The sequence below is a fragment of the Heptranchias perlo genome, chromosome 17, assembly GCF_035084215.1.
Source record: "Heptranchias perlo isolate sHepPer1 chromosome 17, sHepPer1.hap1, whole genome shotgun sequence".
NCBI classification, from domain to species: domain Eukaryota; kingdom Metazoa; phylum Chordata; class Chondrichthyes; order Hexanchiformes; family Hexanchidae; genus Heptranchias; species Heptranchias perlo.
This window is the reverse complement of record NC_090341.1, coordinates 58,911,351-58,937,437: the sequence shown is the minus strand read 5'-3', so window position 1 is coordinate 58,937,437 and position 26,087 is coordinate 58,911,351. Positions and strand designations below refer to the sequence as shown.

Here is a 26,087-nt window from a genome sequence, read left to right as displayed (position 1 = left end):
AACACACGGTGTGATATTCTATAATATATATAGGAGACACTATTCCCTGTAACACACGGTGTGATATTCTGTAATATATATAGGAGACTCTATTCCCTGTAACACACGGTGTGATATTCTATAATATATATAGGAGACACTATTCCCTGTAACACACGGTGTGATATTCTATAATATATATAGGAGACACTATTCCCTGTAACACACGGTGTGATATTCTATAATATATATAGGAGACTCTATTCCCTGTAACACACGGTGTGATATTCTATAATATATATAGGAGACACTATTCCCTGTAACACACGGTGTGATATTCTATAATATATATAGGAGACTCTATTCCCTGTAACACACGGTGTGATATTCTATAATATATATCGGAGACACTATTCCCTGTAACACACGGTGTGATATTCTATAATATATATAGGAGACACTATTCCCTGTAACACACGGTGTGATATTCTATAATATATATAGGAGACTCTATTCCCTGTAACACACGGTGTGATATTCTATAATATATATAGGAGACACTATTCCCTGTAACACACGGTGTGATATTCTATAATATATATAGGAGACTCTATTCCCTGTAACACACGGTGTGATATTCTATAATATATATAGGAGACACTATTCCCTGTAACACACGGTGTGATATTCTATAATATATATAGGAGACACTATTCCCTGTAACACACGGTGTGATATTCTATAATATATATAGGAGACTCTATTCCCTGTAACACACGGTGTGATATTCTATAATATATATAGGAGACACTATTCCCTGTAACACACGGTGTGATATTCTATAATATATATAGGAGACACTATTCCCTGTAACACACGGTGTGATATTCTATAATATATATAGGAGACACTATTCTCTGTAACACACGGTGTGATATTCTATAATATATATAGGAGACACTATTCTCTGTAACACACGGTGTGATATTCTATAATATATATAGGGGACACTATTCCCTGTAACACACGGTGTGATATTCTATAATATATATAGGAGACTCTATTCCCTGTAACACACGGTGTGATATTCTATAATATATATAGGAGACTCTATTCCCTGTACACACTATGTGATATTGTATAGAATATACTGGGGGTTTTATTCCACACTGTACCTGTTCTCAGTCTCCCCGATATTTATACTCTATCCCCCCCCCCCCCCCCCCCGTGTTCTGTGTCCCGCTCCTGTCCCACTCGGTTCGTTTCCCCACTCCCCTCACTCGTGCTGGGGTAGGGGTTTTCCTGAGTCCAAGCCGCTCTCTGCACCTCAGACCGTGGCCATTCTTGGATTAGCGGTGTGTCGAGTGGGTGTGAGCAGGATGGGAGCAGCCTGTTCTCCCCCAGTGTTCACAGCTCGTTCCCAGCTTGTCACAGGTACTGACTGGGAGTGGGGCTCTGGCCAATCCCCTCCCAGCCAAGAGACACTGAGGCCGATCGCAGCACTTCCATCACCACAGCTAACTGGGGAGGCAGGAACTCAAAGTGGGGCTTTGCTGGTGTGGTGAGTGCGACAGTGGGAAATGTGTCTCTCAGTAATGCAGCACATCCATTGGCGCAAGGACTGGTGGTGGAATCAAGCCTGGATTTGAAAGAGCAGTGAGACCCAGTCAATCGTTCACAAGGACCATTAATGACCGAAGGGTTGATTAATAGCTGAGGTCTTTATTTAATGTACAGTACAGTAACTGCAGCTGAAAGTCTGCAACAATCAACAAGACATGAATGTAATTGGATGGGGAAAAGCAGCTGCAATCTAAACTAGTGTTAATTCCACAAGGGTCACTCGGAGCTCTCCCACACCCATTCACACCCGTTTCACTGAGGCTGTCCTGGTTCTGTCAATGGCTATCACTATGCACCACTCACACACACAATAAACCACTGCAGCCTGGGCTGCCAGGCACCTTCAGACCAGCAAACCATCTTGCCACAAACTGGGCTTACGGTGAACATAAAACTCACCGTGGGGCAGTGCTTTGCATTTCACATTGACCAAACCAATCTCATTCTGAAAGGACGTGTACTCTACCAAACTGCCTCTTAATCCCCATTTATGAAGGGAGATTTACAGCTGGACTGTCCCTGGTGTGTCGGTGGTCCCCTTGCTTTCTCTCTGCTTCACAGCAGGTGGTTCAAGAGACTCTGTTCTACGGAGAGTTTGAGCTGTTTCATCGGGAAGTTCCAGTCCAATCAGATCAGGTATGGAGGGAGTCCGCAACCAATCACCCCTCACACAGACCCCACAACCAACCAATCACCCCTCACACAGACCCCACAACCAACCAATCACCCCTCACACAGACCCCACAACCAACCAATCACCCCTCACACAGACCCCACAACCAACCAATCACCCCTCACACAGACCCCACAACCAACCAATCACCCCTCACACAGACCCCACAACCAACCAATCACCCCTCACACAGACCCCACAACCAACCAATCACCCCTCACACAGACCCAACCAACCAATCACCCCTCACACAGACCCAACCAACCAATCACCCCTCACACAGACCCAACCAACCAATCACCCCTCACACAGACCCAACCAACCAATCACCCCTCACACAGACCCCACAACCAACCAATCACCCCTCACACAGACCCCACAACCAACCAATCACCCCTCACACAGACCCCATGTGCGGGAGAATTTGTCCATCGGCCTCTAACCAACTGTAAAGTAGAAAACCCTGCAGCAGGAAGCAATAGAGACCACCCGAAATATACAGGGGCTTCTCCAAATCTCAGCAATCGTCTGGCAGCTTAGTAGACTACACGCTCCTGTGAGTAAAGCGGGAATGCCTCACTTCACATCAAAGGGAAATGGAGGGGAGGGAAAGGCAGTGGCACTCTCAGGAGATATCCATCAGCAAACTTATAAAAAACGGATTTGGTCGGCGATAGGATGGGCCGGATTCAGTCGGTGATGGGCCGGACTCAGCGATGGGCCGGGCCGGACTCACTGTGTGTTACTTCATTGACTATTTTAAAACATTTTTAAAAATTATTTAAATTAACAAGTTCCACTGCTAAAAATTATATCTATTTTAGAAACAGTAAGGAAGCACTGAGACGCTTTTGAGTGTTACACTCTTCAAGTACGTTAGTTGATGTGTGTGGGGTGGGGGGAGGGGCGGAGTGTGAGGGGGTGGAGTGTGAGGGGGGCGGGGGCGGAGTGTGAGGGGGGCGGGGGTGGAGTGTGAGGGGGGCGGGGGCGGAGTGTGAGGGGGGCGGGGGCGGAGTGTGAGGGGGGCGGGGGTGGAGTGTGAGGGGGGCGGGGGCGGAGTGTGAGGGGGGCGGGGGCGGAGTGTGAGGGGGGCGGGGGCGGAGTGTGAGGGGGGCGGGGGCGGAGTGTGAGGGGGGCGGGGGTGGAGTGTGAGGGGGGCGGGGGCGGAGTGTGAGGGGGGCGGGGGCGGAGTGTGAGGGGGGCGGGGGTGGAGTGTGAGGGGGTGGGGGTGGAGTGTGAGGGGGTGGGGGTGGAGTGTGAGGGGGTGGAGTGTGAGGGGGTGGAGTGTGAGGGGGTGGAGTGTGAGGGGGTGGAGTGTGAGGGGGTGGAGTGTGAGGGGGGCGGGGGTGGAGTGTGAGGGGGTGGAGTGTGAGGGGGTGGAGTGTGAGGGGGTGGAGTGTGAGGGTTTGAAGGCGGGGAGGAGATGACCCTCCAGAAGTCGCGGCACTATCACTATCACTATCACTATCACTCCGCACTTTACCGTCCCCATCAGGCCATGCTCTGGAGGAGGCCGTGACCTACGGCATTAAATTCAAGTTTGTCCCAATGTGGAGTCTCTCAATACACATCATTGTGGCCAGTTCGACAGATCCGAATTAATTTAAAACCCGGAATCCATTCCCTAGAAGGTGGAATGTGCTCTTATTTCACAGTTAGATACTTCTCAATACCGCAGGACCGGGTCAAGTCAAATAAAATACAAAATATTTCTTTTAAAAAAAACAAAGTACGCTGTGCACTAAATTTTAGGCAATTTGTTATTGTTCCCCCCGCTCCCCCGAGAGAGGTTTGGAGATGGAGGAGGGTTAGTATTGGACCGTACAGCAAACTCTCAGTCCCTCTCGCTGCCTCTCCTCCCTCAGTTGTACCTGTGCTGGAGGACAGTACTCATGCAGTCATTACACAAATCACCAATCAATTCGATTCGATCTTCAAATACTATCACCAAGTGTCAGTCAGGGAAAGGCAAGGTGTCGTCTTCATATGTAAACAAATCCACTCTGTGTCCATGTGCACTCCATTATAATGTCTTGTACTTCACGGTGGGCCCCCGAGTCCCAGGCTCGGTGTCATGTTGGGGGCGGAACAAATCTCCCGGCGTAGCCACTGATCATCTGCCAGTTCCTCCACGCCACGCCCACAAAGATCAGAAGGAACAAAGTGCTGAACGTCCTGCTCCGCGTCTTCATCAGTGGCACCAGGCAGTTAGCCAGCGTCGACACAAAGACCAGGAGCACGGCCATCACTGCCAGCAGTATATTGATTAGCTTGCCCAGTAAGGTGCGGGCCGTGCCATTGTCCAGACCCTCCAGCTGCACCACCTGTTGCTGCTGTTGCTGCAGCTCCATCTTGGAGATACGGGTCTGACAGGCTTCCAGGGCCTCCTGCGAGAGTCACAACATCGCTCGTGAGTTACCGGGCTCGAGACGGGAATCACAACATCGCTCGTGAGTTACCGGGCTCGAGACGGGAATCACAACATCGCTCGTGAGTTACCGGGCTCGAGACGGGAATCACAACATCGCTCGTGAGTTACCGGGCTCGAGACGGGAATCACAACATCGCTCGTGAGTTACGGGAAGCGGGACATCTCAGTTATGGGACGCAGGATGCGAGTTACACGTGAGTCAGAGGGGGAAGGGGAACTGGAGGGATCGGAGAGGGGGAGGGGGAAAGCGAGAGGGGGAGGGGGAAAGCGAGAGGGGGAGGGGGAAAGCGAGAGGGGGAGGGGGAAAGCGAGAGGGGGAGGGGAGGGGGAAAGCGAGAGGGGGAGGGGAGGGGGAAAGCGAGAGGGGGAGGGGAGGGGGAAAGCGAGAGGGGGAGGGGAGGGGGAAAGCGAGAGGGGGAGGGGGAAAGCGAGAGGGGGAGGGGGAAAGCGAGAGGGGGAGGGGGAATGGGAGAGGGGGAATGGGAGAGGGGGAATGGGAGAGGGGGAATGGGAGAGGGGGGATGGGAGAGGGGGGAATGGGAGAGGGGGGAATGGGAGAGGAGCAGGGGGATTCATAGAAAGGTTACTGCACGGAAGGAGGCCATTCGACCCATCAAGTCCGCGCTGGCTCTATGCAAGAGCAATCCAGCTACTCCCACTCCCCCATCCTATCCCCATAGCCTTGCAAATTTTTTCCTTTCAAGTAGTTATCCAGTTCCCTTTGGAAGGCCATGATTGAATCTGCCTCCACCACCCCCTCAGGCAGTGCATTCCAGATCACAACCACTCGCTGTGTAAAAAAGTTTTTCCTCATGTCACCTTTGGTTCTTTTGCAATCACCTTAAATCTATGTCCTCTGGTTCTTGACCCTTCCACCAATGGGAACAGTTTCTCTCTAACTAGACCCTTCACGATTTTGAACACCTCTATCAAATCTCCTCTCAACCTTCCCTGTTCCAAGGAGAACAACCCCAGCTTCTCCAGTCTATCCACGTAACTAAAGTCCCTCATCCCCGGAATCATTCCAGTAAATCTTTTCTGCACCCTCTCTAAGGCCTTCACATATTTCCTAAAGTGTGGTGCCCAGAACTGGACACAATACTCCAGTTGTGGTCAAACCAGTGTTTTATAAAGGTTCATCATGACTTCCTTCCTTTTGTACTCTGTGCCTCGATTTATAAAGCCCAGGGTCCCATATGCTTTTTTAACCACTTTCTCAACCTGCCCTGCCACCTTCATCGATTTGTGCACATATACCCCCAGATCTCTCTGTTCCTGTACCCCTTTTAGAGTTGTGCCCTCTAGTTTATACTGCCTCTCTTCATTCTTCCCACCAAAATGTATCACCTCACATTTTTCTGCGTTAAATTTCATCTTTATTTTATTCGTTCATGGGATGTGGGCGTCGCTGGCGAGGCCAGCATTTATTGCCCATCCCTAATTGCCCTTGAGAAGGTGGTGGCGAGCCGCCTTCTTGAACCGCTGCAGTCCGTGTGGTGACGGTTCTCCCACAGTGCTGTTGGGAAGGGAGTTCCAGGATTTTGACCCAGCGACGATGAAGGAACGGCGATATATTTCCAAGTTGGGATGGTGTGTGAATTGGAGGGGAATGTGCAAGTGGTGTTGTTCCCATGTGCCTGCTGCTCTTGTCCTTCTAGGTGGTAGAGGTCGTGGGTTTGGGAAGTGCTGTCGAAGAAGCCTTGGCAAGTTGCTGCAGTGCATCCTGTAGATGGGACACACTGCAGCCACTGTGCGCCAGTGGTGAAGGGAGTGAATGGGGTGCCAATCAAGCGGGCTGCTTTGTCCTGGATGGTGTCGAGCTTCTTGAATGTTGTTGGAGCTGCACTCATCCAAGCAAGTGGAGAGCATTCCATCACACTCCTGACTTGTGCCTTGTGGATGGTGGAAAGGCTTTGGGGAGTCAGGAGGTGAGTCACTCGCCGCAGAATACCCAGCCTCTGACCTGCTCTCGTAGCCACAGTATTTATATGGCTGGTCCAGTTAAGTTTCTGGTCAATGGTGACCCCCAGGATGTTGATGGTGGGGGATTCGGCGATGGTAATGCCGTTGAATGTCAAGGGGAGGTGGTTAGACTCTCTCTTGTTGGAGATGGTCATTGCCTGGCACTTATCTGGCGCGAATGTTACTTGCCACTTATGAGCCCAAGCCTGGATGTTGTCCAGGTCTTGCTGCATACAGGCTCGCACTGCTTCATTATTTGAGGGGTTGCGAATGGAACTGAACATTGTGCAATCATCAGCGAACATCCCCATTTCTGACCTTATGATGGAGGGAAGGTCATTGATGAAGCAGCTGAAGATGGTTGGGCCTAGGACACTGCCCTGAGGAACTCCTGCAGCAATGCCCTGGGGTTGAGATGATTGGCCTCCAACAACCACTACCATCTTCCTTTGTGCTGGGTATGACTCCAGCCACTGGAGAGTTTTCCCCCTGATTCCCATTGACTTCAATTTTACTCGGGCTCCTTGGTGCCACACTCGGTCAAATGCTGCCTTGATGTCAAGTGCAGTCACTCTCACCTCACCTCTGGAATTCAGCTCTTTTGTCCATGCTTGGACCAAGGCTGTAATGAGGTCTGGAGCCGAGTGGTCCTGGCGGAACCCAAACTGAGCATCGGTGAGCAGGTTATTGGTGAGTAAGTGCCGCTTGATAGCACTGTCGAAGACACCTTTCATCACTTTGCTGATGATTGAGAGTAGATTGATGGGGCGGTAATTGGCCGGATTGGATTTGTCCTGCTTTTTGTGGACAAGACATACCTGGGCAGTTTTCCACATTGTCAGGTAGATGCCAGTGTTTTAGCTGTACTGGAACAGCTTGGCTGGAGGCGCAGCTAGTTCTGGAGCACAAGTCTTCAGCACTACAGCTGGGATGTTGTCAGGGCCCATCGCCGTTGCTGTATCCAGTGCACTCAGCCGTTTCTTGATATCACGTGGAGTGAATCGAATTGGCTGAAGACTGGCTTCTGTGATGGTGGGGATATCGGGAGGAGGCCGAGATGGATCATCCACTCGGCACTTCTGCCTGAAGATGGTTGCAAACGCTTCAGCCTTGTCTTTTGCACTCATGTGCTGGACTCCGCCATCATTGAGGATGGGGATGTTTGCAGAGCCTCCTCCTCCCGTTGTTTAATTGTCCACCACCATTCACGACTGGATGTGGCAGGACTGCAGGGCTTTGATCTGATCCGTTGGTTGTGGAATCGCTTAGCTCTGTCTATAGCATGTCGCTTCCACTGTTTAGCATGCATGTAATCCTGAGTTATAGCTTCACCAGGTTGGCACCTCATTTGTAGGTACACCTGGTGCTGCTCCTGGCATGCTCTTCTACACTCCTCATTGAACCAGGGTTGATCCCCTGGCTTGTTCCATTCCACCAGCCTGTCTATATCCTCTTAAAGTCAATCACTATCCTCCTCACTGTTCACTACTCTTCCAAGTGTTGAGTCATCTGCAAATTTTGAAGTTGTGCCCTGTACACCCAAATCCAAGTCATTAATATATATCAAGAAAAGCAGTGGTCCCAGCACTGACCCCTGGGGAATACCACTGTACACCTCCCTCCAGTCTGAAAAACCGTTCACCACTACTCTCTGTTTCCTGTCCCTTAGCCAATTCTGTATCCATTCTGCTACTGCCCCCTTTCATGGGCTTGAATCTTGATGATAAGCCTATATGCGGCACTTTTTGAAAGTTCATATACACCACATCAGCTGCATTGCCCTCATCTACCCTCTCTGTTACCTCATCAAAAAACTCTATCAGATTAGTTAACCACGATTTGCCTTTAACAAATCTGTGCTGGCTTTCCCGAATCAATCCACACTTGTCCAAGTGACTGTTAATTCTGTCCCAGATTATGGTTTCTAAAAGTTTCCCCATCACTGAGGTTAAACTGACTGGCCTATAGTTGCTGGGTTTATCCTTACACCCTTTTTTGAACAAGGGTGTAACATTTGCAATTCTCCAGTCCTCTGGCACCACCCCCGTATCTCCGGATGATTGGAAGATTATGGCCAGGACCTCCGCAATTTCCACCCTTACTTCCCTCAGCAACCTAGGATGCATCCCATCCAGACCGGGTGACTTATCTACTTTAAGTACAGCCAGCCTTTCTAGTACCTCCTCTTTATCAATTTTTAGCCCATCCAGTATCTCAACTTCATCTTCTTTTACTGAGACTTTGGCAGCATCTTCTTCCTTGGTAAAGACAGATGCAAAGTACTCATTTAGTACCTTGGCCATCCCCTCTGCCTCCATGAGTAGATTTTTTTGGTCCCTAATCGGCCCCACCCCTCCTCTTACTACCCGTTTACTATTTACATGCCTATAGAAGACTTTTGGATTCCCTTTTATGTTGGCCACCAGTCGATTCTCAGACTCTCTCTTTGCCCCTCTTATTTCCTTTTTCACTTCCCCTCTGAACTTTCTATATTCAGCCTGGTTCTCACTTGTGTTATCAACCTGACATCTGTCATACGCCCTTTTTTCCATTTCATCTTACTCACTATCTCTTTTGTCATCCAGGGAGCTCTGGTTTTAGTTGCCCTCCCTTTCCCCCTTGTGGGAATGTACCTAGACTGTACCCGATCCATCTCCTCTTTAAAGGCCGCCCACTGTTCAATTACAGTTTTGCCTGTCAATCTTTGATTCTAATTTACCCGGGCCAGATCTGTTCTCATCCCACTGAAATTGGCCCTCCTTCAATTGAATATTTTTACTTTAGAGTGATCCGTGTCCTTTTCCATAGCTATTCTAAACCTTATGATACTATGATCTCTGCTTCCTAAATGTTCCCCCATTGACACTTGCTCCATTTGACCCACCTCATTCCCCAGAACCAGATCCAGCAATGCCTCCTTCCTCATTGGGCTGGAAACATACTGATCAAGAAAGTTCTCCTGAACACACTTCAGAAATTCCTCCCCCTCTCTTCCCTTTACACTATTACTGTCCCAGTCTATATTAGAATAGTTGAAATCCCCCATTATCACTACTCTATGGCTTTTGCACCTCTCTGTAATTTCCCTGAAAATTTGCTCCTCTATATCCTTCCCACTATTTGGTGGCCTATAACTACACCCAGTAATGTAATGGCACCTCTATTGTTCCTTAACTCTAACCAAATAGATTCTGTCCTTGACCCCTCCAAGATACCCTCACTCTCCAGCACTGCAATATTCTCCTTAATCAATACTGCCACAACCCCACCCACCCCGCCTCCATTCTTTCCTTCCCTATCTTTGGGAATGGGAGAGGGGGAATGGGAACTGTAGAGTGTCTGGATTAACTGGAGCCCAGACATCACATTCTGGGATGGGAGTGGCTGGTGTAGAATCCAATGAGAGGCCCCTCAAACTCCCAACGTCCTATCTGAAGAAACTGCTGGCTGAGATCGGAAAGAATTTTTTGGACGTGCTCAGGAGTAAACTACAAGGAATGAGTGTGAGACTGGCCCTGTGGACTGACCTGGATGTCCCGTGCTCGCTCGTAAGACTGGTAGGCAATTTTCTCCTCCATGCTCGCCAGCTCCTGCTTGAGGTTCAGGATCTCGTTTTGGTGAAGCTCTGTCAGGTCATTGAACTGATCCTCCAGCCTCTCACACCTGTCACAGGCAACGCAACACGTCAGTCACCAGATTGGTGCACTTTCCACCGTAAAATAGCAAAGGACACCTCAATTTGAATTAATTTTAAAGGTGGGCTGGGCAGACCGTACGGTGTGAGAAGAAAGGGTAGAGTATCACTGGGGCCCAAAATTCACCACACAAGGACACAATGACCAGATGTGCTGGGGAGTGGTTGAATACAGGTGAGGCACTTCCAAACTCAGGCGAGAGCCATCCCAAGGAAAAGGCTTCCCAGAGCACTGAGTTCAATTGTAGGCGACTTGACTGAGGACAACGAGATGAGTAGAGGGCAGGGACCGAACCTCAGGCTGCCCTGCTCACACAGTGATCCACTGGGTACCTTCTTTGGGGTTCAGCCCACAGCATATAGCATTGCCGAGATTAGAAACTCAGTGGGGCGCGGCACCTCCCCCCCCCCCCGGGTCTGGGGGCACGGCACCCCCCCCCCCACTCCCCGGTCTGGGGGCGCGGCACCTCCCCCCCCGGTCTGGGGGCACGGCACCTCCCCCCCCCCGGGTCTGGGGGCGCGGCACCTCCCACTCCCCGGTCTGGGGGCGCGGCACCTCCCCCCTCGGTCTGGGGGCGCGGCACCTCCCACTCCCCGGTCTGGGGGCGCGGCACCTCCCACTCCCCGGTCTGGGGGCGCGGCACCTCCCACTCCCCGGTCTGGGGGCGCGGCACCTCCCACTCCCCGGTCTGGGGGCGCGGCACCTCCCACTCCCCGGTCTGGGGGCGCGGCACCTCCCCCCTCGGTCTGGGGGCGCGGCACCTCCCACTCCCCGGTCTGGGGGCGCGGCACCTCCCACTCCCCGGTCTGGGGGCGCGGCACCTCCCCCCTCGGTCTGGGGGCGCGGCACCTCCCACTCCCCGGTCTGGGGGCGCGGCACCTCCCACTCCCCGGTCTGGGGGCGCCTCACCTCCCCCCTCGGTCTGGGGGCGCGGCACCTCCCCCCTCGGTCTGGGGGCGCCTCACCTCCCCCCTCGGTCTGGGGGCGCCTCACCTCCCCCCTCGGTCTGGGGGCGCCTCACCTCCCCCCTCGGTCTGGGGCCGCGGCACCTCCCCCCTCGGTCTGGGGGCGCCGCACCTCCCCCCTCGGTCTGGGGGCGCCTCACCTCCCCCCTCGGTCTGGGGGCGCCTCACCTCCCCCCTCGGTCTGGGGGCGCCTCACCTCCCCCCTCGGTCTGGGGGCGCCTCACCTCCCCCCTCGGTCTGGGGGCGCCTCACCTCCCCCCTCGGTCTGGGGGCGCCTCACCTCCCCCCTCGGTCTGGGGGCGCCTCACCTCCCCCCTCGGTCTGGGGGCGCCTCACCTCCCCCCTCGGTCTGGGGGCGCCTCACCTCCCCCTTGGTCTGGGGGCGCCTCACCTCCCCCCTCGGTCTGGGGGCGCCTCACCTCCCCCCTCGGTCTGGGGGCGCCTCACCTCCCCCCTCGGTCTGGGGGCGCCTCACCTCCCCCCTCGGTCTGGGGGCACCTCACCTCCCCCCTCGGTCTGGGGGCACCTCACCTCCCCCCTCGGTCTGGAGTTGGGTACAGCACCTCTCTCACAGTCTGTGCTTTTGATGGTGCCTGGAGGTCAGATTGGGGAGCTTTATAATAATTACTATTTCAAGCCATATACGGAGAAAGAAACAGAGACAGTGCACAGGGATAGGGAGCACAACAAGTGAGGCAGAGAGCACGAGAGAAAGTGGGAGAAAGCACAAGAGAATGTACATGGAGAGGGGAAAAAGCAGTGAGAAATCAAGAGCCCAGAAAAAGCAGAAAGGAGAAGGGGCAAAACAGAGAGATTAAAAGGGAGAGCAGAATGAGAGGAGGAGAGAGTAGAGCAGGTAGAGTGAGTGAGCAGAATGCTGAGGGAGTGCATAGAGCAGGGACAGAGTCAGGGGTGGGAGAGAGAGTACATTTATGATATATTGACAATTCCAGAACAAGTACTCAGTCCCTGAAAGCAATCTGTGTGGTGACGTTAACAACATTTGCAATATCAGGAAACTAAACACTCGGACTGAAAATCTGCATCTTAAAAGCACATTCCAACCTTGTGCAGAGGATCAAGGAAAATAAATGATTCATTGTGAAAAGTGCCTGACTCTGGCTGTAACATAATCCAGAGTATTCGAATCTGGAGAAGGGATTATCTTCAGCAAAGCACTCTCTGTATTACAGAAAGTTACCCACGCAGCACAGGGGGGGAGGGGGGGCGGTAGAGCTCTGAGTGACCTTCACAAACAAGCTGCACACCAACTCCACATGGCCACAACACTCAGGGCCACCAATTAATGCACAGCCCAAAACATCAGCTGCAGCTTGCTGCGACAGCTTGTTTAACAGGCAGCTTCATCAACAATTACTTTCAAGTAACAGTGTTACAAACGTGGAGGGGCAAGTGTGGGTGAGGCAGAGGTGATAAGGGGTGTGAGAATGCAGGTTTGATTTAAAATCACACCAAGTCCTGTTCTCCCATCACCCCTGTGCTCACTGACCTACATTGGCTCCCGGTCCGGCAATGCCTCGATTTTAAAATTCTCATCCTTGTTTTCAAATCCCTCCATGGCCCTCGCCCCTCCCTATCTCTGTAACCTCCTACAACCCTCCGAGATCTCTGCGCTCCTCCAGTTCTTGCCTCTTGCGCACCCCCGATTTTAATCACTCCACCACTGGCGGCCGTGCCTTCTGCTGTCTAGGCCCTGAGCTCTGGAATTCCCTCCCTAAACCTCTCTGTCTCTCTCTCCTCCTTTAAGTCATTTCTTAAAACCTACCTCTTTGACCAGGCTTTTGGTCACCTGTCCTAATATTTCCTTATGTGGCTCGGTGTCAAATTTTGTCTGATAATCGCTCCTGTGAAGAGCCTTGGGACGTTTTACTATGTAATTGCAAGTTATTGTTGTTAGAAGAGTTGCATTTATATAGCGCCTTTCATGGCCTCAGGATGTCCCAAAGCGTTTAACAGCCACTGAAATACTTTTGAAACGTAGTCACTGTGTAGGAAATGTGACAGCCGAGCTCCCAGAAACAGCAATGAAATAAATGACCAGATAATCTGTTTTAGTGATAAATATCGGCCAGGACACCAGGAGAACTCCCCGCCTCATCAAATAGTGCCGTGGAATCTTTTACGTCCACCTGAGAGGACAGACGGGCCTCGCTTTAACATCACATCCGAAAGACGGCACCTCCGACAGTGCAGCACTCCCTCAGTACTGACACCGCGAGTGTCAGCCTGGATTTTGTGCTCAAGTCTCTGGAGTGGGGCCTGAGCCCACGATCTTCTGACTCACAGGGGAGAGTGTTACCCACTGAGTCAAGGCTGACACCTTAAACACAGTCACGATGATGTGAATGGGAAGTGGTCTGGGTGCCAGTACCTGAGCTGACAGTCAGACATGCTGCCCTGGGACACAGACAGGGTCCTTTGACACAGAGTGCTTTAGCCCGTCCTGTCACCGTGAGGAGCTCACCGGCAAGCACTGTGTAAACAGGACCTGTCTGAACATAGAAACCAAAAGTGGGAGAGATTCTTTACAAATAATCATCAAAAACAGGACCAGGTGGGCACACACCCCGGACACCACACACACACACACCCTGCCAATGGGCAAAACAGGACCAGGTGGGCACACACACCCCGGACACCACACACACACACCCTGCCAATGGGCAAAACAGGACCAGGTGGGCACACACCCCGGACACCACACACACACACACCCTGCCAATGGGCAAAACAGGACCAGGTGGGCACACACACCCTGGACACCACACACACACACCCTGCCAATGGGCAAAACAGGACCAGGTGGGCACACACACCCCGGACACCACACACACACACCCTGCCAATGGGCAAAACAGGACCAGGTGGGCACACACACCCCGGACACCACACACACACACCCTGCCAATGGGCAAAACAGGACCAGGTGGGCACACACCCCGGACACCACACACACACACCCTGCCAATGGGCAAAACAGGACCAGGTGGGCACACACACCCCGGACACCACACACACCCTGCCAATGGGCAAAACAGGACCAGGTGGGCACACACACCCCGGACACCACGCACACACACCCTGCCAATAGGCAAAACAGGACCAGGTGGGCACACACACCCCGGACACCACGCACACACACCCTGCCAATGGGCAAAACAGGACCAGGTGGGCACACACACCCCGGACACCACGCACACACACCCTGCCAATGGGCAAAACAGGACCAGGTGGGCACACACACCCCGGACACCACACACACACACCCTGCCAATGGGCAAAACAGGACCAGGTGGGCACACACACCCCGGACACCACACACACACACCCTGCCAATGGGCAAAACAGGACCAGGTGGGCACACACACCCCGGACACCACACACACACACCCTGCCAATGGGCAAAACAGGACCAGGTGGGAACACACACCCCGGACACCACACACACACACCCTGCCAATGGGCAAAACAGGACCAGGTGGGCACACACCCCGGACACCACACACACACACCCTGCCAATGGGCAAAACAGGACCAGGTGGGCACACACACCCCGGACACCACGCACACACACCCTGCCAATAGGCAAAACAGGACCAGGTGGGCACACACACCCCGGACACCACACACACACACCCTGCCAATGGGCAAAACAGGACCAGGTGGGCACACACAGGACATAAATGAAATGTAATCAAACCAGATGCAAATCAACAGCAACTTTAACCAAACTAGATTCAAAGAATCATAAAAAGGTTAGAATCATAGAAAGTTACGGCAAGCAGGCCATTCGGTCCATCGTGTCCGTGCCGGCCAAAAAAGAGCTATCCAGCTTAATCTCACTTTCCAGCTCTTGGTCTGTAGCCCTGTAGGTTACAACACTTCAGGTGCACATCCAGGTACTTTTTAAATGAGTTGAGGGTTTCTGCCTCTACCACCCTTTCAGGCAGTGAGTTCCAGACCCCCACCACCGTCTGGGTGAAAAAATTCTCCCCAGCTCCCCTCTAATCCTTCTACCAGTTACTTTAAATCTATGCCCCCTGGTTATTGATCCCCCTGCTAAGGGAAATAGGTCCTTCCTATCCACTCTATCTATTCCTGTCATAATTTTATACACCTCAATTAAATCTCCCCTCAGCCTCCTCTGTTCCAAAGAAAACAACCCCAGCCTATCCAATCTTTCCTCATAGCTAAAATTCTGCAGCCTTGGCAACATGCTCGTAAATCTCCTCTGCACCCTCTCTATGCAATCACATCTTTCCTGTAATGTGGTGACCAGAACTGTACACAGTACTCAGGCTATGGCCTAACCAATGTTTTATGCAGTTCTAGTATAACCTCCCTGCTCTTATATTCTATGCCTCAGCTAATAAAGGAAAGTATCCCGTTTGCCTTTTTAATTACCTTATCTACCTGTCCTGCTACCTTCAGGGATCTGTGGACATGCACTCCAAGGTCCCTCTGTTCCTCTACACCTCTCAGTATCCTCCCATTTATTGTGTATTCCTTGCCTTGTTTGCCCTCCCCAAATGCATTACCTCACACTTCTCCGGACTGAATTCCATTTGCCACTTTTCTGTCCACCTGACCAATCCATTGATATCTTCCTGCAATCTATCACCACCAACCACATGGCCAATTTTATATCATCTGCAAACTTCTTGATCAAGCCCCCTACATTCAAGTCCAAATCATTAATATATATCACAAAAAGCAAGGATCCTAGTACTGAGCCTTGTGGAACTCCACTGGAAACAGCCTTCCAGTTACAACAACACCTGCCGACCTTTGCTTCCTGCCACTGAGCCAATTTTGGATCCAACTAGTCACTTTCCCTTGGATCCCATGGGCTTTTGACCAGTCTGCCATGTGGGACCTTGTCAAAAGCCTTGCTAAAATCCATGTCCACTACATCAAACGCATTACCCTCATCAACCCTCCATGTTACCTGCTCAAAAAATTCAATCAAGTTAGTCAGTCATGACCTTCCCTTAACAAATCCATGCTGACTGTCTTTGATTAACCCGTGCCTTTCTAAAAGACGATTTATGCTGTCCCTCAGAACGGATTCCAATAATATGCCCACCACCAAGGTTAGACTGACTGGCCTGTAATTACTCGGTCTATCTCTTTCTCCCTTTTTAAACAATGGTACAACGTTAGCAGTCCTCCAATCCTACGGCACCACGTCTGCATCCAGTGAGGATTGGAAAATGATGGTCAGAGCCTCTGCTATTTCCTCCCGAACCATCTCCTCTTTAAAGGCCACCCATTGTTTGATTACAGTTTTGCCTGTCAATCTTTGATTCCAGTTTACCCGGGCCAGATCCATTCTCATCCCTCTGAAATTGGCCCTCCTCCAATTGAGTATTTTTACTCTAGAGTGGTCCGTGTCCTTTTCCATAGCTATTATAAACCTTATGATACCACAATCACTACTCCCTAAATGTTCCTCCACTGACACTTGCTCCATTTGACCCACGTCATTCCCCAGAACGAGATCCAGCAATGCCTCCTTCCTCATTGGGCTGGAAACATACTGATCAAGAAAGTTCTCCCGAACACTTCAGAAATTCCTCCCCCTCTCTGCCCTTTACACTATTACTATCCCAGTCTATATTACGATAGTTGAAGTTCCTCATTATCACTACACTATGGCTTTTGCACCTCTCTGTAATTTCCCTGAAAATTTGCTCCTCTATATCCTTGCCACTAGTTGGTGGCCTATAGAATACCCCCAGTAGTGTAATGGCACCTCTATTGTTTCTTAACTCTAACCAAATAGACCCCTCCAGGACATCCTCTCTCTCCAGCACTGCAATATTCTCCTTAATCAATACTGCCACCCCTCCCCCCTCCTTTCTTTCCTTCCCTATCTTTCCTGAACACCTTGTATCCAGGAATATTTAGTACCCAATCTTGCCCTTTTTTGAGCCATTATTACCACAACATCATATTCCTATGTGGCTATTTGCGCCTGCAGCTCACCAAACTTGTTCACCACACTTCATGCGTTTACACTAGTGAACAGTAAACCTATCTTAGACCTTCTTGTATTTTCTCTTAGTCCGATCCCACCTAATACTGTACTATTTCTTACTCTAGTGCTATCTACCTCTCCCAATTCTTTGTGCACCTTGTTTCTTCTTTCCAATACTACATCCTGGTGCCCATCCCCCTGCCAAATTAGTTTAAGCTCCCCCCAACAGCACTAGTGAACCTCCCCGCGAGGAAATTGGTCCCAGCTCTGATGAGGTGCAACCGGTCCGTCTTGAAAAGGTCCCTCCTGCCCCAGATCTGAAGCCCTCCCTCTTGCCCTGTGTCTCTAGCCAGGCATTAGCCTGCCTTATCTTCCTATTTCTGTACTCACTAGGACGTGGCACTGGGAGTAATCCAGAAATCATTACCTTTGAGGTCCTGCTTTTTAACTTCCTCCCTAACTCCTGAAACTCTGACCGCAGGACCTTATCCCTTTTCTTTCCCATGTCGTTGGTACCGACATGAGCCACGACTTCTGACTGTTCCTCTTCCCCCCACAGAATGTTCTGCATCCTCTCTGTGATGTCCTTTACCCTGGCACCTGGGAGGCAACACACCAACTAGAAATGTAACAGGAGGGGAGAGAGTGGGTGTAGCAGGCAGTTCCCAGCCATGAATGTACCTGTATCGCTCTTCCTGTAGTGTTTGTAACATGAGTGTATAATCCCTCTGATAGTGAGATTTCAGAGTCTCAAATGATTCTTCCAATCGGGCCTGTGTCTCCTTCACTTGGTGCAGTTCCTGGAATATTCCATCGATTCCTGAGCTGGTGAGGTCCAGCGTGTTGCTTTTGGAGGTGGAGGGTCCCAGGGGTGCCCCTGACATGCTGTTGGCTCCCGATCCCGAGGTGCCACTCGAGCAGTCTTCCTCGCTGCCGTACCTGGGGCTGGACTGCAGGTTGCCACAGATGCTCAGGCCCTTGAGGCATTCCTCATCCGGAGCTTCGTCCAGCGAGTCCTTGAGGCCGGGGATGTTGTCAACGCTGCCGAACCTGTTGCGGAAGAGTGAAGCGATCTCCCGTGGCTTGGAGACCACTGCGCCGGCGGCTGAGTGGGTGGCCTGGGAAAAGCTGGAGAGCCCGCCCCGTACACTGCCCACCACGCCCTCGCTGAAGCCTGTCACCTTGGCCCCCACACCCTTCAGGCCCTGCTGCATGTCCCGCAGCACATCCTTGGGCTGTCGGGGGATCCCGTTGTGCTCGATCTCACGCAGCTTACGGTGGTAGTGCTCCAACTTACGCTGCAGCTGCAGGATTGTCTGAGCCGACTTCTGGTTCTTCTTCTCAAAGACCTGTTTGATGCGGGAGCCCTGCTGCCGGTCTGCGTTGTTGGCCAGCTTGAGATACTCCGCCACATTGTCGTCCCGGGCCGTCTGCTCCACCTTCAGCTGCTCCGTCAGCTTCAGGACCTTCTGCTGCAGATGGGCGATGGCAGCTTTCGTCCTCTGAGGGTCCAGGGCACCATCCAGGCTATCCACGCTAATCCCGCCATCCGAACTTGAGGCAATCACACTCGATGGGGCCAAGCTGTTCACTTCCAGGCGTTCAATCTACAACACAGAACCAAAGGTCAACAAATTGTGCACATTAAGTAGCACAAACGGCGAGAACTCTAAATCAGATTGATTATTAGAAATGGTCTAATCCTCCCAACAGCTTTCCTGTTCCAACCTACACTGGTACAAGAGGTTCAGCAGGGGCCTGTTGCTTGCTACAGCGATCAGGGGAAGTCATTTACTCCCACTTTATGTCGCAGTTACCAACAGTGCAGTTTTATGCTGGACACAGTCCACAACACCAGTGGGAACACAAGCACGGGACTCACACTCAGCGCATTCAAACTGAGAAACAGAGACTTTCAGCCCGGCTGCAGGCCCAACCTGTGGCTGCAAAATCCTCCATTTCCCTACGGCTGCAGACCCGCTCCCAAAGGCTGCGGAAGGTCCACACAGGCTGGCGAGGAAGAAATTCCCTCACTAACCTGCACAGGCAGGTTCTGTGGCCAGCCAGCAGTGGGCAGAAGGCGACATGCCTCATATTGCCATCCCTTCATCGTCGCTGGGTCAAAATCCCAGAACTCCCTTCCTAACAGCACTGTGGGAGAACCGTCACCACACGGACTGCAGCGGTTCAAGAAGGCGGCTCACCACCACCTTCTCAAGGGCAATTAGGGATGGGCAATAAATGCCGGCCTCGCCAGCGATGCCCATATCCTATGAATGAATAAAAAAAATACTGGTACCAGGGGGTACAGCTCTTCCCAAAGGATTCTCTTTCTGCGGTTCTCTGCCTCACCAACATCAACCCGTTAAATTACAGCAACTGAGGCTGAAAGTGGGGCAGCAGAGTCCTGCTGGGCCAGTCTCACACCAGATGCAAGCAGCCACTCTGAGACTGGCAGGTGTCCCCTCCTCCACTTTCCAGGTTATAGACAACGTGCAGCAACAGGAAGAAAATATCTTAAAAACTTTCGACAAAGTGGGTACGGTAGTGTCGTAGTTCTGTTACTGGGCTAGTAATCCAGGAGGCTGGAATAACAATCCAGAGAACGTGAGTTCAAATCCCACCACGGCAGTTTGAGAATTTGAATTCAGTTTTAGAAAGCTGGTATCAGTAAATGTGACCATGAAGCTGTCAGATTGTCGTAAATACCCAACTAGTTCATTAATGTCCTTAGGAAAGGAAACCTGCCATCCTTACCCGGTCTGGCCTATATGTGACTCCAGTCCCCACTTCAACGTGGTTGATTCTTAACTGCCCTCTGAAGGGGCCTAGCAAACTACTCTGCTGTGTCAAACTGCTCAAGAAGGCGGCCCACCACCACCTTCTCTGGGGCAACTAGGGGTGGACAATAAATAACGCCCACATCCCAAGACTGAACAAAAAAAAGCACCTAAGTTTGTTTGACATAATAAAAACGTACAGCCCCAAAACATGGTCCCTGAATTTAACACAACTGTTACATTTTCTATGGCAGTATATGTACACAGTGTACCTGCTGCTTCTCGAAAGGATGAGAGAGGGGAAATCAGCCAGGGTTCCTGCTCCTGATCACTGTCCAGTGACCCCTGGGTTAGAGAGAGGGGAAATCAGCCAGGGTTCCTGCTCCTGATCACTGTCCACTGATCCCTGGGTTAGAGAGAGGGGAAATCAGCCAGGGTTCCTGCTCCTGATCACTGCCCAGTGACCCCTGGGTTAGAGAGAGGGGAAATCAGCCAGGGTTCCTGCTCCTGATCACTGCCCAGTGACCCCCAGGTTAGAGAGAGGGGAAATCAGCCAGGGTTCCTGCTCCTGATCACTGTCCAGTGACCCCCAGGTTAGAGAGAGGGGAAATCAGCCAGGGTTCCTGCTCCTGATCACTGTCCACTGACCCCTGGGTTAGAGAGAGGGGAAATCAGCCAGGGTTCCTGCTCCTGATCACTGTCCAGTGACCCCTGGGTTAGAGAGAGGGGAAATCAGCCAGGGTTCCTGCTCCTGATCACTGTCCAGTGACCCCTGGGTTAGAGAGAGGGGAAATCAGCCAGGGTTCCTGCTCCTGATCACTGTCCAGTGACCCCTGGGTTAGAGAGAGGGGAAATCAGCCAGGGTTCCTGCTCCTGATCACTGTCCAGTGACCCCTGGGTTAGAGAGAGGGGAAATCAGCCAGGGTTCCTGCTCCTGATCACTGTCCAGTGACCCCTGGGTTAGAGAGAGGGGAAATCAGCCAGGGTTCCTGCTCCTGATCACTGTCCACTGAGCCTGGGTTATAGAGAGGGGAAATCAGCCAGGGTTACTGCTCCTGATCACTGTCCACTGACCCCTGGGTTAGAGAGAGGGGAAATCAGCCAGGGTTCCTGCTCCTGATCACTGTCCAGTGACCCCTGGGTTGGAGAGAGGGGGAATCAGCCAGGGTTCCTGCTCCTGATCACTGTCCAGTGACCCCTGGGTTAGAGAGAGGGGAAATCAGCCAGGGTTCCTGCTCCTGATCACTGTCCAGTGACCCCAGGGTTCATAGAATCATAGAATTTTACAACATGGAAACAGGCCCTTCGGCCCAACATGTCCATGTCGCCCAGTTTATACCACTAAGCTAGTCCCAATTGCCTGCACTTGGCCCATATCCCTCTATACCCATCTTACCCATGTAACTGTCCAAATGCTTTTTAAAAGACAAAATTGTACCCGCCTCTACTACTGCCTCTGGCAGCTCGTTCCAGACACTCACCACCCTTTGAGTGAAAAAATTGCCCCTCTGGACCCTTTTGTATCTCTCCCCTCTCACCTTAAATCTATGCCCCCTCGTTATAGTCTCCCCTACCTTTGGGAAAAGATTTTGACTATCTACCTTATCTATGCCCCTCATTATTTTATAGACTTCTATAAGATCACCCCTAAACCTCCTACTCTCCAGGGAAAAAAGTCTCAGTCTATCCAACCTCTCCCTATAAGTCAAACCATCAAGTCCCGGTAGCATCCTAGTAAATTTTTTCTGTACTCTTTCTAGTTTAATAATATCCTTTCTATAATAGGGTGACCAGAACTGTACACAGTATTCCAAGTGTGGCCTCACCAATGCCCTGTACAACTTCAACAAGACATCCCAACTCCTGTATTCAATGTTCTGACCAATGAAACTAAACATGCTGAATGCCTTCTTCACCACCCTATCCACCTGTGACTCCACTTTCAAGGAGCTATGAACCTGTACTCCTAGATCTCTTTGTTCTATAACTCTCCCCACTGGCCCAATTTATCAAGATCCCGTTGCAATCCTAGATAACCTTCTTCACTGTCCACAATGCCACCAATCTTGGTGTCATCTGCAAACTTACTAACCATGCCTCCTAAATTCTCATCCAAATTGTTAATATAAATAACAAATAACAGCGGACCCAGCACCGATCCCTGAGGCACACCGCTGGTCACAGGCCTCCAGTTTGAAAAACAACCCTCTACAACCACCCTCTGTCTTCTGTCGTCAATCCAATTTTGTATCCAATTGGCTACCTCACCTTGGATCCCGTGAGATTTAACCTCATGTAACAACCTACCATGCGGTACCTTGTCAAAGGCTTTGCTAAAGTCCATGTAGACCACGTCTACTGCGCAGCCCTCATCTATCTTCTTGGTTACCCCTTCAAAAAACTCAATCAAATTCGTGAGACATGATTTTCCTCTCACAAAACCATGCTGACTGTTCCTAATCAGTCCCTGCCTCTCCAAATGCCTGTAGATCCTGTCTCTCAGAATACCCTCTAACAACTTACCCACTACAGATGTCAGGCTCACCGGTCTGTGGTTCCCAGGCTTTTCCCTGCCGCCCTTCTTAAACAAAGGCACAACATTTGCTACCCTCCAATCTTCAGGCACCTCACCTGTAGCTGTCGATGATTCAAATATCTCTGCTAGGGGACCCGCAATTTCCTCCCTAACCTCCCATAACGTCCTGGGATACACTTCATCAGGTCCCGGAGATTTATCTACCTTGATGTGCGTTAAGACTTCCAGCACCTCCCTCTCTGTAATATGTACACTCCTCAAGACATCACTATTTATTTCCCCAAGTTCCCTAACATCCATGCCTTTCTCAACCGTAAATACCGATGTGAAATATTCATTTAGGATCTCACCCATCTCTTGTGGTTCCGCACATAGATGACCTTGTTGATCCTTAAGAGGCCCTACTCTCTCCCTAGTTACTCTTTTGCCCTTTATGTATTTGTAGAAGCTCTTTGGATTCTCCTCTGCCTTATCTGCCAAAGCAGAGAGAGGGGAAATCAGCCAGGGTTCCTGCTCCTGATCACTGTCCAGTGACCCCTGGGTTAGAGAGAGGGGAAATCAGCCAGGGTTCCTGCTCCTGATCACTGTCCACTGACCCCTGGGTTAGTGAGAGGGGAAATCAGCCAGGGTTCCTGCTCCTGATCACTGTCCAGTGACCCCTGGGTTAGAGAGAGGGGAAATCAGCCAGGGTTCCTGCTCCTGATCACTGTCCACTGACCCCTGGGTTAGTGAGAGGGGAAATCAGCCAGGGTTCCTGCTCCTGATCACTGTCCAGTGACCCCTGGGTTAGAGAGAGGGGAAATCAGCCAGGGTTCCTGCTCCTGATCACTGTCCAGTGACCCCTGGGTTAGAGACAGGGGAAATCAGCCAGGGTTCCTGCTCCTGATCACTGTCCAGTGACCCCTGGGTTAGAGAGAGGGGAAATCAGCCAGGGTTCCTGCTCCTGATCACTGTCCACTGACCCCTGGGTTAGAGAGAGGGGAAATCAGCCAGGGTTCCTGCTCCTGATCACTGTCCAGTGACCCCTGGGTTAGTGAGAGGGGAAATCAGCCAGGGTTCCTGCTCCTGATCACTGTCCAGTGACCCCTGGGTTAGAGAGAGGGGAAATCAGACAGGGTTCCTGCTCCTGATCACTGTCCAGTGACCCCTGGGTTAGAGAGAGGGGAAATCAGCCAGGGTTCCTGCTCCTGATCACTGTCCAGTGACCCCTGGGTTAGAGAGAGGGGAAATCAGCCAGGGTTCCTGCTCCTGATCACTGTCCAGTGACTGCTGCAGCGAATGCAGGGGGTGGGCTCCACCTGTTGAGATGTAGAGGACGTCTGGCAGTAACCTAATTTGGATGGGGGGGGGGAGGGTCAGCGCGAGGGTGGCATTTTGAATTTTACAGACTTACAACACACAGGGCCTGAAAGTACAAAGTGGTCACTCAGGAGTTAAACAAACAAAATCAAACTCACCCTTAAGTAAGCAGACTTCCTGCAGCGCTCCTGGCTCGATCTCACCTTGCTACACCTCCATTGCAACCGTTCCTTCCAGTACATGGCTGCCCATGAAAGGGCCTCTCATCCTCAGCCCAATGCAGCACCTAACCACACTGTCCATTCACCGCTGCCACACAAACTACAACACTTCCAAAACAAGGCAGGCTGATTCAGAGTCGTCGGAAACTGTGGAACGCCCACAAACATCCGACCTGCCCCCGCCCTGCAGGTAAATGATGTCACCCAGATACTGAGCCAAGAAAACACTGTCACCTCAGGCTCAGCAAAGATTGGGAGTTGAAAACTGGCTCAGCGGCCTGCAAGGGGGCGGGGCCAGGCACCAGACTGGCACTGGGACAGGCACCAGACTGGCACTGGGACAGGCACCAGAGTGGCACTGGGACAGGCACCAGACTGGCACTGGGACAGGCACCAGACTGGCACTGGGACAGGCACCAGGCTGGCACTGGGACAGGCACCAGACTGGCACTGGGACAGGCACCAGACTGGCACTGGGACAGGCACCAGAGTGGCACTGGGACAGGCACCAGAGTGGCACTGGGACACTGTACTCAGCAGACAGACCATACCCCAGGATCACTGGTATGTGCATGCTGTATCCAATAGTGTTATTTTGCCAACACTGTTCACTTGTACAGAGTTCGGGATACTTTTCCCCTCCCCTGGGTCTCGCTGTGAGACGTACGCTCTCCCTTGCATGCTATGCCACAGTGCTGAGGCAGAGCAACTCACAGCTTCCATCGCTCACACTGCTGTAGGGAGGAAAAAAACCTCGAGTCTGCCTTTCTACCATGAGATACTGAATCAGAGCAGACCTGGCCTGGCCATGCGTGGATGTCAGTCAATTGCCCTCTCAGCCGTGAGGTGTGCACGGCCTGGGAAAGTAAAGTGAATAAGCCAGGGTGTTAGTAGAATAGATAAACAGCAGTCCCCCGCCATGAATTCCTGAAAATACAGCTCATTCTCAGCTGTACTGAGTGGTAAATCATCACGTTGAGTCAGTGCCAATTACAAAAGACCAATTAATCATTCACCATTTACGGATGTGCAAATGAGAAAGGCTCTTTTCAGATACGCAAATCAAACAAGGCAGCACTGACTCACCGCTGAGAGAGCAGTCAAAATTACATCCAGTCTCACCAGTTGGATCATTTCCACAACATGTGGGGTGTGTGCACGTTTTTCAAATAAGAGATCGAGTCCCATCTCCAATCTGGCGTGCGCCATCTATAACCTGCAGGGTGGGTTACCCTCACCCACCCAGGCCTCTGCCAATCCCGCTCTGAAGGTAGCATTAGAATCATAGAATGGTTACAGCACAGAAGGAGGCCATTCAGCCCATCGAGTCCGTGCCGGCTCTTCGCAATTGCAATCCAGCTAGTCCCACTCCACCGCCCTATCCCCGTACCCCTACAAATTTTTTCCCTTCAAGTGCTTACCTAGTTCCCTTTTGAAGGCCATGATTGAATCTGCCTCCACCAACCCCTCGGGCACTGCATTCCAGATCCTAACCACTCGTTGTGTAAAAAAGTTTTTCCTCATGTCACCTTTGGTTCTTTTGCCAATCACCTTAAATCTATACCCTCTGGTTCTTGACCCTTCTGCCAATGGGAACAGTTTCTCTCTATCTACTCTGTCTGGACCCTTCATGATTTTGAATACATCTATCAAATCTCCTCTCAACCTTCTCTGTTCCAAGGAGAACAACCCCAGCTTCTCCAGTCTATCCACATAACCAAAGTCCCTCATCCCTGGAATCATTCGAGTAAATCTCTTCTGCACCTTTCAAGCACAGTTGGCTAGGTACTTGCCTCAAGGGTCGCCAACTCTGGTTGGACGCAATCTAGGAGATTTTATCACATGACCTCCTGCCTCCAACCGCCCCACCCCCCACTCTCCCGCCATTGGTCACCCGACATGCCCATCCTCACAGAACCCCG

The 26,087-nt window shown here is 51.5% G+C and overlaps 1 protein-coding gene across 3 annotated transcripts in view; it reads right to left on the bottom strand.

The window, feature by feature from the left end:
• Positions 1-1,681: 1,681 nt before the first annotated feature.
• The window catches only part of tmcc1b (transmembrane and coiled-coil domain family 1b), a 91,583-nt gene continuing 67,177 nt past the window's right edge, over positions 1,682-26,087 (bottom strand). For all 3 annotated transcript variants that reach the window (XM_067999030.1, XM_067999031.1, XM_067999032.1), the window contains 3 exons: positions 18,011-18,936; positions 10,196-10,331; positions 1,682-4,662 (listed from right to left, as the gene is read on the bottom strand). In XM_067999030.1, the coding sequence (XP_067855131.1) occupies positions 4,348-4,662; positions 10,196-10,331; positions 18,011-18,936 (1,377 nt within the window). In that variant the 3' untranslated portion in view covers positions 1,682-4,347. The remainder of the gene's footprint in view (positions 4,663-10,195; positions 10,332-18,010; positions 18,937-26,087) is intronic.